The following is a 21,476-nucleotide window of genomic DNA, read 5'->3' on the forward strand; positions in this document are numbered from 1 at the left end:
GTAATTTTTCTAGGTAAGAAGTAAATGCTATTTACTCCTATTTATATACTAAATGGCGAGTGCAACGCTAGAGAGCCGTTGGGCATTTATGAATGTAGGACAAGATTTAAAATAGCCGTTCTGCAGCATTTAATGTTCGCTGCTGCCCGACGTTTGTCGAAGAAGCCCTGTGTTCGTCGACGAGCTCTTCAATAACTTCATTAACGAAGCCCTGTGTTCGTCGACGAATTGCTGGTTCTGAATTCAGGTACCTCTTGGTATATTTTGGTCGAGGGGGTGGAGGGAGGTTGTGGGAGGTGGTGGCGCAAGGTGGGCGAAGGAATGGCATAGAGTCGAGAGAGGGAGATGTGCGGGAAGAGGGATAGGGTTTGTTTGTTTTTTTAGCTTGGAAGAAATAAGTACCCCGAAAAATTTCGTCGACGAGAACCCTGTGTTTGTCAACGAAATATAGAATTTTTTGGCGACGAATGCCCTGTATTTGTCGATGAATTATACGGATTTCTCGTCGACGAATTATGCGGATTTCTCGGCAACGAAGACCCTGTGTTCATCAATGAGAACCTGGAGAAAGGAAATAAACATTAAAGTGGAAAAGTAGGGAAAGTAAGAATGGGGGTAGGATCCTATAGTATGTCTGAAGGAGTGCACATTCCTAGGGCATGCCAAATTTTGTGAAATCTTTCTTCATTGAGAGGCTTAGTTAGCATGTCGGCAAGTTGGTTTTCATTGGGAACATAAACCAACTCAACGTCTCCTTTTTGGACATGGTCTCGAATGAAGTGGTGCCTAATTTCAATGTGCTTGGTTCTAGGGTGGAGACACGGATTTTTTGATATGTTGATGGTACTAGTATTGTCACAATGAATTGGAGTACCTTTAACTAAGATTAAAAAATCCTCAAGTTGTTGTTTCACGTATAATGCTTGAGCACAGTAGCTGCCGGCTGCTATGTACTCAGCCTCGGTGGTGGAAAGAGCTACGGAGGTTTGCTTCTTGCAAAACCAGGAAACAAGGGAGTGTCCAAGGAAGTGACATGTTCCACTAGTGCTTTTTCTATCGGTTTTACAACCACTGTAGTCAGCATCAGAGTAGCATGTGAGGTTAAAGGGAGCATTTTTAGGAAAGAAGAGTCCTAAGTCATGGGTGCCTACTAAGTATCTGAAGATTCGTTTGACCATATGAAGATGAGATTCTTTAGGACAAGCTTGAATTCTAGCACATAGAAAAACGCTAAACATTATGTCAGGCATGCTGGAGGTGAGATATAGTTAGCTACCTATCATGCCACGGTAGAGTTTTTGGTCAATGTTTTTCCCTTTTTCATCAACGTCAAACTTTGTTGTGATACTTATAGGAGTTGCCTTAGATTTTCCCATTTCAAGGTTAAATTTTTTTAACATGTCCCTAACGTATTTGGCCTAATTTATGAAGATTCCATGCTTCATTTGCTTGATTTGTAATCCTAGGAAAAAGGTTAGCTCACCCATCATGCTCATCTCAAAAGTTTCCTACATAGTTTGAGCAAAGTCTTGACATAAGGTCTCATTTGTGGCCTCGAAGATAATATCATCCACATAGATTTGTATAACTAGCATATCATTCTCTTTATGTTTTAAGAAAAGAGTGGTATCGAATTTTCCTCTTGTGAACCCATTTTCAAGAAGAAATTTGCTTAAGTGTTCATACCAAGCTCTTAGTGCTTGCTTAAGTCCGTAAAGGGCTTTTGAGAGTTTATATACCTGATTGGGATGAGTGTGGCTCTCAAAGCCAGGAGGTTGTTTGAAAAAAACTTCTTCATTTATGTATCCATTTAAAAAGGCGCTTTTAACATCCATTTGAAACAATTTGAAGTTTTTGTTACAAGCAAAGGCAAGGAGCATTCTGATGGCCTCTAGTCAAGCTACAAGAGCATAAGTTTCATCATAGTCAAAACCCTCTTGTTGGTTGTATCCTTGGGCTACAAGTCTAGCTTTATTTCTGATAATGTTTCCATCTTCATCTTTCTTATTCCTAAATACCCATTTAGTGCCAATTATTGTGGTATTCTTCAGTTTAGGAACTAAGTGCCATACTTTGTTTCTTTCGAATTGATCTAATTCTTCTTGCATGGCATTTATCCAATCTGCATCATTTTCAGCTTCTTCAAAGTTTTTAGGTTCTAGGTGAGATACAAAGGCAATATGATTACATCCACTTCTAAGGTGAGGTCGGGTGCTGACTCCTTGAGAGGGACTTCCTATGATGAGATCAGTTGGATGATTTTTTACAAACTTCCATGCTTTGGGTAATTCATGATCTTCTTTCCCTTCTGGTTGGTTAGATTCTTGAGGAGAAGATCCTAGATGATCTACATTTTTATCTTGACAATTTGTGTCTTGATCATTATTTATCTTGAGCTGTTATAATTCTCTTTCAATTCTAAAGGTAGTGACTTGAATTTCTTCATTTATCTCAACAGGGGTTTTGGATGTGTGAGGATTTGTTTCATCAAAAACGACATGGGTTGATTCTTGAACAGTTTGAATTCTTTTGTTGAATACCCTGTATGCTTTACTATTCATGGCATATCCTATGAAGATCCCCTCATCTGACTTTGAATCAAATTTAGCTACATGATCTCTATCGTTTAATATGAAGCACTTGCATCCAAAAACCTTAAAATATGATATGTTAGGTTTTCTACCCTTCCGTATTTCATAGGGGGGTTTTTCCTATTTTGGATCTAATGATGACTCGGTTACTAACATAGCATGCTGTGCTTACTGCTTCTGCCCAGAAGTATTTTGGCAAATTATGTTCATTGAGCATTGTTCTTGCCATTTCTTGGAGTGTTCGATTTTTTCTTTCAACTACTCCATTTTGTTGTGGGGTTTTTTCTAAACTCTCTTCCTTTATCGCTTCTAATATGTATGATTGACATTCCCTTCTCATTTTGGATTTTTCCACAAAAATGAATAAATGCATTACATGTATCACTTTTATTGGCAAGAAAAATTACCCATGAAAATATAGAAAAGTCATCAACAATAACAAATGCATACAGTTTTCCACTAATGCTAGCTATGTCATTCGGTCCAAATAGATCAAGATGGATTAACTCTAGGGGTCTTGATGTAGAGATTACTTTCTTATTTTTGAAGGAGGTCTTAACTTGTTTTCCATACTAACATGCATCACATATTTTGTCTTTCACATAGTTGTCTTTTGGTAGACTGTTGACTAGATCCTTGGATGAAAGATTATGAAGAAGATCCATACTTGCATGACCTAGTCTCCTATGCCATTCCGAACAATTTTTATTTGTGACAGCTAAACATTTAATGTTACAATTTGTGATTTCTTCAAATTCAATTGTATATATGTTGGACTCACGTTTTCCTATGAGAATGCCATTTCCATTTAAATAATTTATTAAGCATTTTGTGGATTGGAAAATAATGTTCAACCCTTTATCACACAGTTGACTAACACTTAGCAGATTATGCTTGAGAGTATCAACTAGAGCAACATTTTCAATAGCTAGGGATGAATTACCTATTTTTCCTTTACCGATAATTCTTCCTTTGGCGTTATCTCTAAATGTGACTAGCCCTTCCTTTTTGTATGTGAGAGAGAGGAATTTGCTTGTGTCTCCCGTCATGTGCCTTAATCGTCCACTGTCTAGAAACTATTTTTTCTTTACGGAGTTGCTCTTCAAGCACATCTGCATATAACATCAAGTGATTTGTTTTGGTACCCATATTTTCTTGGGTCCTATTGGGTTAGTGTTCTTAATCACCCATTTATAGTTCATAATTTTTCCTCTATTTCCCCTGAAAGGGCAAGTAAATCGTACATGCCCCTTTTTTTCACAATATAAACAGACTTTATTTGCATGTGAGGGATTCAGTTTAGGTGCACAGCTTTTCTTTGATACATAACTCCTTTTAGCATAGAGGTTAGAAAATCCTATTGACTCGGAAGATGATAGGCCGTATCCTAAACCTTCTTTGAAAATTCCAAATCTTTGGGCTCCAAGTAATCTATCGAAATTTTCTTTTCCACTTGTAAATTTATATATAGTATTGCTTTGATCCTCCACTTTCTTTTTCAATGAAGAGTTTTCTTGAAGAAATTCACTTACTTGACTTTTCAAGCTTTCGATTTCTTTTTGAGAGGACACTTTGTATTTTAAGTATTCTTTAGAACGCTTTTCTTTTTCAATATTAGAAGATGCATTTTTAGCTTTTAAGGTATCACACGAGCAAATCTGTTTTTGTTTGCATTTTGAATAATTTTCTTCTAAAAGTTTGATTTTCCTTTTAGATGCTCTTAGTTCAGCATAGAGTTTTCTACAGTTTTCTTCTAATTCCTCATATGAAGGGAGATATTCATCATCAGAACTTACCTCACTTAGTTCATCAGCCATAAGGCAGAAATGGGCGACTTCTTCTTCGACTTCTTCGTCGGTTGAGGTTCCATCTAGTTCATCCCATTTAGTTGCGTTCATTGCGTTGAATTTCTTCTTGTCTCCTTGTTGATTGTTGCTTTTGTTTTTGAAAAGAGGGCAATCGGCCATGTGGTGCCCGATCTTTTTGAAATTGTAGCATCTGATGCTCGATTCTCCTTTCTCCTTTAGTTTGCCATTTCGTTTGTTCATCAGAAAGTTTTTGAATCTTCTTGTTAGTAGGGCAACTTTGTGGTCATCATCATTCTCCTCTTCTTCTATGATCTCTTTCTGCTTCCTGGCTTTCAGAGCAATTCCGGTAGCTTTCTTGGGTGCTTTAGCTTCAGCAACAACATTTTTTTTCTTGATTTCATAGGTTATGAGAGATCCAATTAGTTCATCAAGAGTGACCTTTGAGAGGTCCTTTGCTTCCTCAATCGCTGTGGACTTTGCTTGCCAAGATGTTGGTAGAGAACGAAGAACCTTCTGCACATTATCTTCCATAGAGTACTCTCTACCGAGAGCTTTTAGTCCATTAGTGATGTGTGTGAATCGTGTGAACATAGCTGTAATTGTTTCCATTTTGAACATTTCATATTCTTTTACAAGCATATAAATTTTAGATCTCTTTACCTGGGTAGTTCCCTCATATGTTACTTGAAGTTTTTCCCATATTTCCTTGGCCGTGTTGCAACCACATATCCGGTTGTATTCTTCATCACTTATGGCGCAATATAGGAAATTCTTGATTTTAAAGTTGAGCTGTGGCATCCTTGCATATGCCTCGGGAAGTTTCCCAATGGGTATGTCATCGTCGTCTTCATTTTTGAAGGTGTAGTCTCCTTCAGTGATGACATTCCACATACGGTAGTCATAGGCCTGGATGAAGATGGACATTCGATCCTTCCATGCTGGGTAGTTAATCCCACAAAACTTGGGAGGGCGGTCCACGGATTGACCTTGGGCAAACATATCTGCCATGTTGATCTTTTCGCCTAGATGTTACTCCGAATTTCAGCGACTGGTGCTCTGATACCACTTGTTGGACTGGTAGTATGTCTAAAGGTGGGGTGAATATAATTTCTTTCGTGATGTGCTCACTTTCTACAAACACAGAAATCTTACCAAGCACAAGTGTATAAAAATTGTCGTGTAAAGAGAAATGTAAAAAATCATAATAATAATATAAATGAGATATGAGAGAAGAAAAGCTTAACACAAAGATATTTACGTGGTTCAGCACCCCGCCTACATCCACGCCTTGAGACCAACTCAAGGATTCCCAAAATCCACAATAATCCTCCTTCGGGGGGAGAAGCCAATACACACCAACTCACAAAGAGCTTCAACAAGGTGCTCACTTAGAGACACCCAAAAATAGCTCACAAAGAGCCTTTGTTTACAAAAGGTAGATGAAAATTAAATGTAAGCTTGAATACTCCCTTTGAGCTAATTAAACCAATAAAATCCTTACTCAAAATCCTCTTGTCAATAGAGTAAATGCAAGACTAAGAGCAGCAAGAAGAGGGCAAGTGAGTTTGTGAGCAAACCCTAGAAATAACAACACCAATGAATGATCTTCTTACAATGTAATTTTTCTAGGTAAGAAGTAAATGCTATTTACTCCTATTTATATACTAAATGGCGAGTACAACGCTGGAGAGCTGTTGGGCATTTATGAATGTAGGACAAGATTTAAAATAGCCATTCTACAGCATTTAATGTTCGCTGTTGCCCGACGTTCGTCGACGAAGCCCTGTGTTCATCGACGAGCTCTTTAGTAACTTCGTTGACGAAGCCCTGTGTTCATCGACAAGTTGCTGGTTCTGAATTCAGGTACTTCTCGGTATATTTTCATCGACAAGAACTTGTGTTGTCGACGAGTCCTTCATGTGATTCGTTGACGAGGCCCTGTGTTCGTCAATGAGTTGTGGCTCTGAATTCAGGTACCTCTCGGTATCTTTTCATCGACGATAACCCTATGTTCGTCAACGAAGTTTGTGCTACACTCGTCGACGAAGACTTGTGTTAGTCGATGAGATCCTTTTTGTTAGAATTTGTCCTTTAAGTTTCTAAGAAGGTTCTTGTCCATTTGGGGGTTTCTTTATACACTTTAAAATGACTTTACTAGTATTTTGTTGTGTGTGTGTGATATGCCCCTTTCTCGCTCTTAGTATTGAGTTTCTCTCTATGTACAAAATATTTACAAGATGGTATCTCTCTTATTTACACACTCATTTTTCAAATGACTTTGAACATTTGTTGTATCGTTCATGAATGCTTTGAGAGACTTGTGCTTCTAGTCATGGCACGAGTTGCTTTGACTATTTGTTGGTTCAGATGCCATTCTGTATACCTGAAACGTGTCTTAGAGAAACGTTAGTGACCTTAAGAGCAGCTAATGGGTTGTTAACATCAAAACATAGTGGGAATGAAAGACCTTTAGCTATTTGGTCTAACAAAATGCATTATATATATGGAGAGGGAGAGAGAGAGAGATGATTGGATGACTGCTTTTAATTAATCTCTTTGATGAAAGCTAGCAGCATGTTTTGTGCGTAAGAATATGTGTGTGTTTGTGTTTTGTTTTTTTTAAATAAAATTCGGAGGATGAGTTTTATGTAACCTCAACAAAAATATGATACAATTATTGACATAAGACTTTATAATAGTTGCACAAATGAGTTATACTAGTCTATACATACGTAATTAATTCATGTGTCCAATTAGACATGACAAACTAATTTTCTATGTAATATGTGTTTATTTATTTTTATTATTTTTATTTTAATTTTAAAGACATAAAGTGTATAATATTAGTTTATCAAAAACATATAAGTAATTTTATTGAGAAAAGTTACTGTGTGACAGACAGGTAAAATATAATTTCACACAAACTTTGTATGAATACTATCTTTCTTGTTCGGACGTTTCTATAATATGTGACCATTAAAGTCTAGCATATAGAAAATACATATCTTTTTTTTATTTACAATAATTATATTGTGCCCTTCCTTTGTGACAATAGGGTACCTTGGATTTACTCTCTCTCTCTCTCTCTCTCTCTCTCTCTCTCTCTCTCTCTCTCCAACAAAGGTACTTCTCACTTTGTACAAATAATACTAGAAATAATAATATTGTTAATTTTGGCAGAAGAGGGCATTTTCATGTGAATGTGAATGTACTTTTGGCCCAAGTTGTGAGCTCACATGAGCAGTGGTTTAGGATTTGCTTGAATGAAAATTTAGCTTAATTATGCTAGAATGAGCTATGGACTCAAAAACTATGTCAACTTGGGGCAAAAGGTTGGCTTGGGGTTAGAATGAGCTCAAGGCTTGAGATAAATTCATAAACATGATTGACCTAACTAGGCAAAAAGGAGTGCAAGGAATGGTTCTTTTAGTTTGGGAATGACATAATACAAAGGAAAAAACATCCAACCAAAAGATGATTGTCATATTACTTAATTTAATAAGCTTAGTGGTGGGTCTTTGTTCTACAAAGGCCCTTAGCATAGCCATTATTAAAGTCTTCCTAATTTCCATGTCTTCTAAAGAAAACAATGGAGTCACAAAATGCTTCATGGGATCACCTAGTCCATATTTGTACCCTAACCCTTCTTCCCACAAAGAAACAATGATTTATCCTTCCACTTCTCGATGGAATCATAAATCTCAAGTAGAATGCTTGTATGCTACCCTCTCATGCAAAAATAGCACAACCCACTTTGGTAGGAAAACTGTTAATATAAAAAAAAAAGAAATTGAGAGTTAATTAGAAATTGTCACTTGAACATTGACCTCAACCCAGAGGCAACCAAAGCCTAACAAGATGTATGCTAGCTATTTAGGGCAAACTAGAAAGCTGGGAAGACAAATGACAAAAAACATTCTCAACAAAGAAATGTATAGAGGAAGCTTCAACCTAACCTTAAATGAAAAATCCAAACTTAATAAGATCAATGCTATATGCCTAATCAAAAGAAAAAGGGAGGTGATGAAAAGATCAATGCTATATGCCTAATCAAAAGAAAAAGAGAAACTCCAAATGTAGGAAGAACCCTTAGCCTCTATAATATCTAACCTATACTTGTATGGAAAACTTTATTAATTACATATAGTCCTGTCGCCGCCGCCCTCTGGAGCTCAACCATTTCCATGGTTAATAAGAATTGGTTCATTGCAGCTTGGTTAAAGGTGAGATTTGCGCTTGCAACTAGGCCATTGATTTGCAATTTTGAAGTTGCTGCAAATTTTCTCAAAGTCTTAAGAAAGATGCTTTGTATTTTTGACAATTAAAGGGGTTAGTGTGTGCTGTCTTTGTTTTTAATATTTTTATTTGTTTTGTTTTCTATACCATTGGGGTTTGTCTTAAGGCAATTTTGAGATCATAATTTGAAATGAATGGATTTGAAATTTTGCATAAAAATATATACATTTTTTAAGCATTTTAAAAATTTTTTCTATTCGATAATAATGGGTACATTGTATTTTAACTTTATATAATAGTGTTTGAACATGAGGTATAAATGAATTAGATGATGAACTAGACGAAGGAAAGGAAAACGAAAAAAATCAAGGAAATTGCATTGGTAATATATTTTTTTTTCTGTCAATTCTACTTTATTTTGTATGCAGGACCATGGTTTTTTCAGGCTCTATTCTTTTAAGGATCATTAATGTTTTCGTTAGTAGCTAACTTTATGGCTGAGCTCATGAAATTTTAGTTTTTCTTTACATCATTTCATCCCCAGGCGATTGCCTTATTTGATAGTATACAATACTTTAGGACCAAACAACATTATCAAATGTTTCCTAAAAGTGTAAAAAGGGTCAAGGAGACATAATTTAGCTATCCTCAACTTAGATTTTGCCGTCATTAAGAAGGGCTTGTTATATAATTTTAGGTCTACTTTTGATAACTTCTATTTTTGATAGTGGGCATATCATTTGCAGTGTATATACAATGAATGGAGGGGCTTTATCTAGTTTACCCGAAGTTTCTTTTCAAAATTGATTTGAAATGCGATAAGCCTGCCCATGTAGACAAAATGAATTTTAGCCTTTCATCTGATAGGTTGTCTCTTATAGTTAAGGTATGATTTAAATATTAATTTTATTTCTCTTGAATCTTGATGCCCTTCTTGTGGTCATTGCATCCACAATAAGGCAAGTGGATGCAATAGGGCATCGAGATTCAAGAGAAATAAAATTAATATTTAAATCATACCTTAACTATAAGAGACAACCTATCAAATGAAAGGCTAAAATTCATTTTTTCTACATGGGTAGGATTATCACATTTCAAATCAATTTTGAAAAGAAATTCCGGGTAAACTAGATAAAGAATCGTTGATGCAACCACCACCATCCACGACCTCGTCGTCCTTCTCTATCATCCATGACCTCATTGCAGTTAGATATAGGTATATATCTAACTTCAGTTTAATAGATGATTTAACTTCTGGACTGCATGCTTGGATTGATATATCATGTACACTGCATGCTGGTAGTGGACATTATGATTGCAAGCTTGATTGGAATGCCACCTGCATGACTGATGCAGTGATGTGTATTGTCTGCTAGTAGATACTTTTAAGTTGTTGCATATCTTAATATAAATGGCATCTATATGATGCAAAAATATTGTAAATTGCATGCTTTTGTGACTTGCAGGTTTGAGAAATGTTCTATTTATAGACGGCATGCTGCCGAAAATTTGTTGACTTTTTTCCAAAATAATCATAGTTATATACCATATGCTCATATGGTTATAGTGTGCTAAATGTTAAAGCATTTTTGAAAGAATGAGTGAACTTCAAATGAACTTTGAACTTAATCTCTAAATTTACTTTTGCATACGCTAAGTAAAAATTCTATCAATCATGGACTCATTTGCATTATTTGATTATTATAATTGTTTTAGAGTCCTATGGAAGCCATGTAAATAATAAACATCACATTCTATTTTTTCATAGAACTATATTTTGATATATATTATTTATGAGATGCATGAACACGTTACATTATTTAATGCTTATTATATGAAACTCTTGTGCACTCCTAAAATTCATTACTGGTTGGATTATTGTGAATTGTTTATTGTAAACACCTAGGCTTGGAATATATCTCTATGGAAAATGTCATATTTACAGGAGAAATGTTGCCAAAATTTTTCAAAAAGCATATACTAATTTTTTTTTTACTTTCTTAATTTGTAGGGTTTGCAACCGTCACAATGTCAGCACGATGTCATGCATTACGGATGCAGCTTTTGACTTTTTTTTTGTTATTTGAACAGCTGAAATTTTTGTATTTGAATTTGAATTTGTATAATGTATTTGTATTTAAATTTGAATTTGTATAATATATTTGTATTTGAATTTGAATTTGTATAATATATTTGTATTTTTATTTAAATTTGAATTAGAATTAGAATTAGAATTTTGAATAATTTATGAATTTTTTAGCAATTATGGTTTAATGTTACGTATATGAAAATATAATTATAGATTTTTATAAGAATTAATAATTAGAAAAAAATTAATTTAAAATTATTAGTGACGGTTTTGTAGTATTAGTAACAGTTTGAAAACCGTCACTAATAGTTGCTTGTAAGTAATAGTGACGATTTTCAAACTGTCACTAATAATAGAGCATTAGTGACGAATTTAAAACCATCACTAATACTATGAGTTTAGTGACGATTTTTGATCGAATTGGTGTAGAATTTATAGTGACGGGCTTAGATTTTTTAGTGACGATTTTAATCCGTCACTACTACGCTATTATTAGTGACGGTTTAAAAAATTCGTCACTAATAAGTATTAGTAATGGTAGATATAGCGACTAATTCAAAACCGTCACTAATAACCTTATTTTTTGTAGTGTTAAAATTTAAAAAACAATCTAAATGCGAAGTTTTCATGTATGTCTTTCTTTGAGTCCATCCTGACCTTGAGCTTCAACATTCTTTAAGCTTGCATCAATTTTGTTTATCTTTGATCAATTAAGCTTTCATCTGATCACTTCTTTGGAATGTAGACTTTCAATAAAGGTTTGTGATCACCTTGATCTTGAACTTATATGTTTGTTTCCTGAAACATCATCACTTTAACCAAAACATGTTAAATTTCATCAAAATAAGATTCGTAAGCCTTGTTAAGCCAATAAATCAGCATATCATCCACATAAAGCATGAGAATAATGAAATCATTATTAGAAAATTTCTTAATAAACACATAGTGGTCAGTTGTGAACCTGTTATACCTGTGCTCCATCATGAAGGAATCGAACTTCTTGTACCACTGTCTCGGTGCTTGCTTGAGACCAATACAAACTCTTTCTTTGTTTGCACACCAACTATTTGTTTCCTTTGGCCTCAAATCCTTCAGGTTGTTTCACATAGATTTCTTCTTTCAAATTACCATGGAGAAATGCAGTTTTTACATCAAGTTACTCAATCTCCAAGTTCAGGCTGGCAGCCAATCAAAGAACAACTCGAATAGATGACATCTTTACCATGGGCGAGAAGATCTCTTCAAAGTCAATGCCTTTTCTTTGACCAAAGCCTTTCATAACTAGTCGTGCCTTGTACCTTGGTTGTGAGTTTCCTTCTTCATTTTTTCAGTTTAAACACACATTTGTTGTTGAGTGCTTTCATTCCCTTTGGTAGTTCTACCAAATCATAAGTGTGATTCTCATGCAAGGATTTCATCTCTTCTTGCATGGCCATCAACCACTCAGTCCTATGCTCGTGAGACATAACATCCTCGCAACATTTTGGTTCTCTCTCGTCAGTTAGCAACACATACTCATCTTGTGAGTATCTGCTAGAAGGTTGACGCTCCTTGGTGGATTTTCTTATCCAGGGTTCTTCTGCTGGAGTACCTTCATCTATCGATTGCTCATTCTCATCAACTTCCTTGTTATCATCATGCTTTTCTTGTGGCTGGGGTGGTGAATTTGGAATCAACTCGATTAGATTCCTAAGGACATGCTTTGGATTATCGGCCTTCTCACAATTGTCAATAGTTTGATCTTCAAAGAACACCACATCTCTGCTCTGGATGACTTTCTTGTTCTTTGGATCCTATAATCTGTAGTCGAATTCATCAATACCATAACTGATGAAGACACACTCTTTTGTCTTTGCAACAAGTTTGGTCCTTTCATCCCAAGGAATATGGACAAAAGCTTTACAACCAAATACCTTTAAGTGTTTATAGGATACATCTTTCCCAATCCAGATCCTTTTAGGAATGGCACCTCCTAAAGGAACTAAAGTAGAAAGGTTGATAAGGTTAACTGTTGTCATTAACGCCTCACCCCAGAAGGATTTTAGCAGTCCTGAATGAGAGAGCATGCAAATAATCTTGTTGCATATGGTTCTGTTCATTCTTTCTTTAATGTCATTGTGTTTTTGGGAACTGACTTCTCAAGCTTGATACCATGGACTTTGCAGTGCTCTTCAAATGGCCCAATGTATTCACAATCGTTGTCTGAATGAACACATTTGAGCTTTGTTCCACTTTGTCTTTCAACATTAGCCTGAAACTTCTTGAAAATATCTAACGCTTGGTCTTTACTTTTCAAAGGATAAGCCCACACTTTTCTAAAGTGTTCATAAATGAATGTAACAAAATACAATAATCCACCAATACTTTTATCATTCATAAAACACACATCAGTATGAACTAGATCTAGAATATGTTTTCTCCTAAATGGGAGTTTTTTTCTAAATGCAACTCTATGTTGTTTACCAGCTAAACAATGAATACAATTCTTTAAAGAACTACCTGAGAAATTTGGAATGAGCTTTTTCTTTGCGAGAATTTAGAGTCCCTTCTCACTTATGTGGTCAAGTCTGTTGTGCCATAACTCAGTGGTGACTTCATGTTCTGTAGCATTCACATCTCCTGCACAGAGTTGCTTAGCTTGATTGTAGTATAAGCTAGCATCCTTCTTTTCTTTGGCCACCACCAAATTCCCTTTCTTGAGCTTCCAAACTCCATTACCAAAATAGATTTCATAACACATGGCATCAAGTTGACCTGTGGAGATCAGGTTAAGGCAAATGTTTGGTACATGCCAAACATCCTTCAGTAGTAGCTTGCAACTAACATTTGTTTCTATTAACACATCTCCTCTACTAGCAACTTTGCATTTGACTTCATTTCCCATCTTAACAAAGTCATAATCACCACATTTGTAAGATAAGAAGAAGTCTCTTCGTGCTGTTACATGGAATGATGCTGCAAAGTCAATCGTTCATGTTGTGTCCTGACAAGTGAGGTTAATGTGTCCTTCTTCACACACCACATAAGTTTCACCTTCATAAGAAGTCACAGCTGCACTACTTTTGTCCTCCTCTTTCTTGTCTTCGTTGGTTTGTTTTGCCTTCGATTTCCAATAGTCTTTCTTTATATGTCTAGGCTTAGTACAATAATAACAGGTGAAGTTACCCCTTAATTTTGATCTGCCTCTGGACTTTTTTTCTAGACTTGCCTATGTTCTTCTTGTTTTCTTGGGAATTTTTACTTCTGCCCCTCTTAGTGACCATCGCTTGTCCTTGAGAGTGAGTGGACAAGCCTTGCTCAGCTTTTTGCTTGCCTTCTCTAGTGATGATATCCTTCACCATACTCAAGGTTACCTTTCTGTTTGGTTTTGAATTACTGAGAGCTACCACCAGTGTTTCCCAGTTATCTGGTAATGAACTTAGCAAAATCAATGCTTAAATTTCATCTGCAATAGTTAGTTCCTTGCTTGCCAGATTATCAAGAATTTCATTAAATTTATTCAAGTGATCTAAAACATTTTTTCCATCACATAATTTCAAATTCACAAGCCTTCTATCATGAAGGCTTTGTTCTAGGCATTCTTTAGCTTGTACATCTCTCCCAGATGTTGCCAAAGTTTGTAGGCATCCATTTCTTTGGCTGTATCACGAATTGCCCTCATCTCAACCCACTATCTTATAACACTAATAGCTTTTATGTTGAGATTCTTCCAATCAGACTCAATTTTTCCACTTGGCATGATCCCTTTGCATTTAATGGGATTGAACAAATCTTTACAGTACAACAAATCTTCCATCATTGTCTTCCAGATGGAATAATTTGTCTTTGTAAGTCTGATCATGGAATTGCCCCCAAGACTTGTATTTTCCTCCATTTAATATGCTCTAGTACTATGCATGGACAACTGTAGTGAATAATGTTACTATAGTATAGTTTGAAAAATTAAGAACAAATCTAGCCATGAAGGTGGTATTAATACACATCAATAAAACCTTCCATTAAAGCGGTATTGATACACATAAATAAAACCTACCGTCAAGGTAGTATTAATATACAAAAAAATAAAACCTGCCAACATGGTGGTAAACTACTGGCTCTGATACCAATTGTTGAGATATGAATCTCGCCCAAAATCAAATAATACATACAAAAAACACTCAAGATTTACGTGGTTTGGCCAATTTAGCCTACGTCCACGAGAGAGGAGTAACTTCACTACATATATATATATATATATATATATATATATATATATATAGGTATACAGTGAAGGAGGAGGAAGATTATAACATACTCAACTCACTCACCTTAATGCACACTCATAGTGCACTAACAATTATTTTGTCTTCACTCTCACTCTATATATGCACAACGGAGGGGAAGTACTCCTTTTATAGGAGGAGATCATTGTAGCCCAATTCCCTCTAATAAATAAATAAATAAATGATTTCCCCTTTTTTTTTTCAAAGAGGTTGGTGGAATTTTGACCACCCAAAAGATTGCAGCCAATTTTGACATTGGCTCCTCTTCCATGTGAGGCATGTCGTGTTGCGCTATTCACCTGCAGTCAATTTTTACATTAGCTTCCTCCATTTATTAAATGAGGCGGGTCCCAACAGAAGTTGAAAATAAATTGGAATGAAAAATAGAGAAGTCTTCACCAATAACAAATGTTGTTGTCCTAACTAGTAAACCAATTGTAGATAACTTTAAAATACGATCAAACCATCCACAATAAAGAAAGGCAACTCATGAACTTGTTATCAAATCTCAAGTTAATCGGATGAGTAATCATTTGATTGTCAAGATCAAGAAGGTTGTGCAATCACCTCTAATTCATAATTTTTAGTTAAGCATGTTCTTCTCCCTCACTCTTTTCTTGATTCTCCCAAGCTATAGACATAAACCTCACCATCTTCCGTAATTGATTTCTCAAATATGCTTATTCATCTTCCAAAGCAAGCCACAATTAATAAATGAAATACTGCATTGCAGAACAACCAAATATGCTACCACTAATCAAATACAAATATATTTTTCGTTCACTTAGCTACGAACCAAGAGTAATCAGATGAGTAATCATCTAAAAGTGGACTGCTCCACGTATATAAATCATCCTCCACATAAGAGGAAAATCCATACGATCAAATATCGTTATCCAAATATTTATGTAATTAATTATATTATGCATAGTATAGCATAGCATGTACACCAACCCATGTGCCCTGTAAGAGCTTAAACCCTTCTTGCCTCATATACCGTTAATTTGCATAAATAGCATTACAAGGATATAAATACAGACTATGGAAGTACTTGAGTGACAAGTAAAATTTGGAACAATTTTTGGTTAATACTACATACCAAAAGACATACATATAATGCATGGGAGAGTTCGATCATTTTAACCAACAGGGTTGAAACAGTCAATGATCAGTGGAGGAACTATCTCTTGTAAGTATTTCTCATGTTCAAAATGATAGCCTTCTCGAGATTGTATCATTGGAGGCATCTTGCAACCCTGCGAAGACTAATACTTTCCTTCTGATAAATAGATAGATCGAGAGAATACATAGATCAACATGAGGGAAGATCAAGAGGGGGAGGGAGCAAGCATTGAGAGGAGTGTGGACCGTCGAGGACAAGGAAGGCCGTGGCAAGCCCCCAAGAAGTATGCTCCTCTAGATGGCAGTGTATGAACCACACCCCCGGATTGTCCGCCTTCAACCGGATTGCCGCCCATCCCCCACTGGGAACCGCCACTGTATTCCTCTCTGGAGGATCCACCAGGTTGTACCCGCCAGGATCTCGCCCCGCATCAAAGTTCCCCACTCCGCTCCCCACCACGAAGAAGTTGTGACCGTGCACGTGGATCGGATGGTTCTCCGGATTCAGGAAGTTGGTGTCCTGCAGCACGATTTCCAAATCTGTGCCGTATGGAACCGCCAGCAGCTTCGTCCCGAACTCCGAGTTCATGTTTTCGGAGAAGGGATTGACGCCCGTGTAATCGAATTGCTTGGGGGGTTTCTCGGGGAAGTCATCGAAGGAGGAGCCGGTGAGATGGCTGGCAGCAATACTATTACCACCGCTGCTGCGGGTAAGGTCGCGGTAATGTGATTCCAAAATGGAGATGGAAGGACGAACGAAGGACTGGTTGTTCATGGAGGCGAAGAACCTCTTGCCGGCGTAGCCCTTGCAGGTTTGGTTTTGGGGACAATCTTGAAGGTTGAGGCTGATGGTGGTCACCACTCGCTTGTCAACCTTCTTGGGCACGTTGCATGGGTACTGAGGCGACGCCAGGCTTCGCAGCTTCTGTGTGAATTGGGTGGCGAAGGCTGTATCTTTCATTTCAGGCAGCTTATTGGGGAGCACAGTAGAAAAATTATTATTATTATTTTTGTTCTTGGTCTTGTACATCAAGAAGGCAATGGCGGTGGAATTGTTGAATGGGAAAATGGAGGTGAGATAAGGCCTGGCTGCCATTGCAAAAGTAGAAGGCGATGATTTAACGGGTTGGTCGGCGGTGAGGAGAAGGGTTGTGGTTTGGCCTGGAGCGATCATGATGGCGTCGGTGCTGAATGGTTTGGTGTAAACTGCGTCGATCTCTACTACTGTCAACGTGTGGTTGGCTATGGCGAAGAAGAGCTCCTGATTCAGCGCTGCATTAATGATCCGGAGCATGTAGGTTTTGCCCTGATCCACCGTGTGGATGAACGAATCTGCAAATTGAATTTGTTTGCAATGATGTTATAGATTTACTCGATCAATTTAAATTGGAAAAAAAAAAGGAAAAAAAAAATCAAAATATATACGAATATGCATGCATGCATGCATAGTACACATGTGGGAGCTAGCTGGCTAGCTACGTAGCTCGCAACTTAATTTAACATCACGTAGAACGTACGTACGCACCTTTGATGGAGCAAGGATAGAGGGGGCCGGGAAGACCATTGATGGTGTAAGCGTCTGAAGCATTAGGCCCACCTCCATACATCATCATTTCCTTCTCCACCTCATCTACATCTTTGTTCCACCATTCCCCTGCTCCATTTCAATATAATTGCATATATATATTGACTGAGTTACGATCCAAACAAATAAAAAGGATGAAGAGTTACGTACGTGAGGAATTAATTAATAAATAATAAAGTAATCAGTACTCACCCAATAGAATGAGGATTTCTTGACCAGCATGAATATTTAATGGAGGAGAGAATGGATAAGGCATGCGAGGATAGATGATGAAAGCACCATACACAGAGGCTCGTTGCCAGGAGAGATGGGCGTGCCAGAGGAGAATGCCCCTCTGTTCCACCGCGGTGAACTTGTATGTGTATGATTGCCCTTTTCCTATGGGGCATTGTGTAATATAAGCCGGCCCATCCGCCCATGCCGTTCGCAGCTGCCTTACTCCATGCCTACACACGCACACACACATAGAGGCGAATTCAATCAACAGTGGTACCAATTTACATGTATACGTCTATACGTACGCCGGTTAGTTCATTAGCGTACAACAAAAGTCAAAAGTGACGTCCTTTAATTTCATTCCAATTTAAAAAAATATTAAAAATTGGCGTCAACTTAGTCAAACTTAACATGCGAGGTATGTAATTAACCACGTGCTAAAAAATAGTTTTTCTCTCTTTCTAATAATTTGATAACAGTTTGGTTCAAGTGTTAAGAACGACTTGTGATTTTGACGATCAAGGTGAGCGATTTTAAACCCTCGGATTCGGTACTGCACCATAGTGTCCAAAGTGACGCGATGGTGGTTGGGGTCCTCGGGTAATAAAAAAAAATTGATATAAGAAAATAGGCTCAATACCTCTGTCATGCAGTGGTGCACATATAATTGGAAGGACGAATTTTGAAGTTTGAAGTTTGAATTTGAATTTGGATGGATTTAAACAAATTTGAATATAAATTTATATTATATCTTATTTAAATTTTATACAAATTCAAATTCAAGACTTCTTCAAGCATATGGTGATGGTCCTAGACAATAAAAAAAGTGCATAGTTTTAATTAACTTTTTTTTTTTTTTTTAAGTTCAGTATGATGCAAAATTGGGTTTTTGAAATAATAATGGATTATCTTTAGTTTTCTTGTTGGTTTTAAATAGACTGATTCAAAGATGATATAGTAACTCAAGTAAACATCAAGCACCATGGATATGGATACTTGTTGATGAAGTGTAGACATGGCTGCACATGCACACACATATATGTGCATAATTTACATTAAAAAAGGTTGTCTCTTTCTTTTCTCTATCAGTAATTTTTTTATTATTATTTATATTGTGCTTGCTAATTGATTAATTTAGTGTGCCATTTTTTTAAATTTAAAATTTGTTTCTCTTCATAGATTACTACTTAAGTCAACAAATCATACAACTAACGCCGCTTCATTCATAAAATTTTTAATTAATATGTAAAGAAAGGCTTACAGTTGACGACAGAGTACAATTAATTAAAACTATAATTTTACATACCTTAATTAATATCGTAACACTTGTAATCATTGCAGTATTGAATATTTTCTTTCATCAAAGAGTTGTGGGGTATGGGAATTTTCTATACAAACAAAAGGACGTTTCATGAGTCAAATTGCCTTTTGAGTTTTTAGAAAGTTATTAAAATTCTTCCATATGTGTGTGCCCTCGTGTCTGCATGTGCCTGTGAGAGAGAAAGAGGGATTCAATATAGAATAACATATTAATTTCTAAGATCTAGCTCTCACTTTGTTTCTCCAGCTTAAGTAACATGCACACTAAAATTAATTAACTATGCTTGTAATTTAACATTCTTTGATTGGTGAAACATGATAGAATAGAAATAAAACAAAATGTAAATTTGAAAGGGTATATAGTGAAATCAAGTGCTAGGTTTGATTTCATTTTATTTGATTTTTTCATTTTATTCACATATACCAAATGTGTAGTTATTCTTGTTAATAAATGCATTAACTTGAAGAAAAAATATTTATGTTTTACGTCTCTAATAATTTTGCCTTCGGTAGGGGTGTTGCTCCTCTACCAGCTATATATTTGTGTTTGCAATAATAAAATATTATATAAGCATGCATTTATTTTTCGGATTATAATTTATCAATACCATGAGAAATTATATAAGGGACATGTTCCTCCACATGTTTGTATGTCGATTTTCTAGATGTTAAACATTTGGTAAATGAATCATGGATTCCTTAATATCAAACATATAAATAGTGGAACACATTTGTGGGAGAGAGTGTTTATCAATATTGTCTTGACTATATTTGATTCAGCTGCTTGGTCCTCAACTTGTTTTTCTTCTGATCAGGTGCTGCTTTGTTTTTGTTTTTTCATTCCATTAGTTTTTTTTTTTTTCCTTAAGCCTCTAGCTTGTCACATTTCTCATTAATAAATTCTTATTACCTTTTTCTGAAAAAAAAAAAAAAAAATACTGTTACTCCACTTCATCATTAAAGTGAAAAAAATAAAAAATAAATAGAAATATAAATAAAAGAGACGATATTTACAAGTTGATGGGGTATAAAGATGGTAGAATATATGTATCTATTATCAGTATTACGTACTTAGAAGATATAAGAAGTATTTATCGAGCGGACTAATCGCATTCTATGAACTGTTTGAGTAATTAAGTATTAGCAAAAAGGTTGGTTCGAACACTACCTTCATGTAAATAGAAAAGGAAAAAGAAAATGGAAAAACAAAAAACAAAAAACAAAAAAAAATGGTGGAATGAAGATTGAGATTACTTAGCACATGCATGGAATGAATTAATTTTAAGAGTTGAGGAGATAGTCGTTTTGATTGCCTTTTAGCCTCATGCATTATCGATATAAATAGGGAATGAATAATTTTAAGAGTTGAGGAGATAGTCGTTTTGATTGCCTTTTAGCCTCATGCATTATCGATATAAATAGGGAATGAAAAAAAAATTGAGAGGCAATGAAAGTGAATACAGATATGGATAGATGGGATGATTGTTACCAGTGGATGGTGGTATTGGTGGCAACGTGGTTGGTGACCTTAACCTCCACATTTTCACCTTCTTTAACAGCAATGGTAGGCCCCGGAAACTTGCCATTCACCGTTAGCAGTTGCTTTGTGTGGCATAAACGCCTTGTGCTCGTCCACTCTACCTGATAATAAATAATCAGTTTAATTTAATTGAAAGATAGAGAGGGGACTTAATTCGCATTATATCTATATCTTTTATAGGCAGGAGCGTACATTGAAGTGAAATCGGCGGGTGGGTTGGGAGGAAGAGGAAGATGGAAAGACGGCACCCATAATAACCAGAAGCAGCACTGGTATGAGCAGCTGCTTGTGGTGTTGTAGCATGTAGCAGCTACTGCACCCACTCATATTTGCCATTGCCAATGCCGTTGGCAACAAGCTCAGCAGAAGATATCTAGTGCGGATGGAGTAGTGATTTGGATTTTTATGAATGGGACTATAATTATAAACACCCATCTCTTTATATAGAGCCTAGCTGCACGCCACTCCAAATATCCCTTTTTTTTTATTCGTTTACTGCAATACTTTTTAAAATATTGACATTTAAAAAACTGTTAATTATATATATATAAGCTGCTGGATTCATCCGGCGTTGTCTGACTCTCAAATAGAAGATCCCAAGATTGATTCCCACTCGAAGGGAAGAAGAGAAAGTTGACTCTAGTAAGAGGCTTAAGCGCACACATATACTGTACATAATGTTTAAAAAGACAGCTTTGGTGGGCTGG

The 21,476-nt window shown here is 36.0% G+C and overlaps 1 protein-coding gene across 1 annotated transcript; it reads right to left on the reverse strand.

Annotated features, from left to right (window-relative positions):
* Window positions 1-16,298: 16,298 nt before the first annotated feature.
* LOC131145873 (laccase-1) lies at window positions 16,299-21,105 on the reverse strand. The gene is made up of 5 exons (XM_058095051.1): window positions 20,962-21,105; window positions 20,719-20,870; window positions 17,886-18,139; window positions 17,634-17,762; window positions 16,299-17,440 (listed from the first exon to the last, which is right to left on the reverse strand). Exons 1-5 carry the CDS (start codon window positions 21,103-21,105, stop codon window positions 16,299-16,301), a joined length of 1,821 nt encoding a protein of 606 aa, XP_057951034.1.
* Window positions 21,106-21,476: the final 371 nt, after the last annotated feature.

This window comes from Malania oleifera, chromosome 13 (assembly GCF_029873635.1).
Source record: "Malania oleifera isolate guangnan ecotype guangnan chromosome 13, ASM2987363v1, whole genome shotgun sequence".
In the NCBI taxonomy this organism is placed as follows: domain Eukaryota; kingdom Viridiplantae; phylum Streptophyta; class Magnoliopsida; order Santalales; family Ximeniaceae; genus Malania; species Malania oleifera.

Excerpts from the sequence above, each read along its gene's own strand:
- LOC131145873 (XM_058095051.1), bottom strand. The coding sequence starts at position 21,105 with ATGGCAAATATGAGTGGGTGCAGTAGCTGCTACATGCTACAACACCAC. Across the intron at positions 20,871-20,961 it reads CCCGCCGATTTCACTTCAAT|GTAGAGTGGACGAGCACAAG; the intron begins GTACGCTCCTGC and ends ATTTATTATCAG. Across the intron at positions 17,763-17,885 it reads AGAAATCCTCATTCTATTGG|GGGAATGGTGGAACAAAGAT; the intron begins GTGAGTACTGAT and ends GAAATGGAGCAG.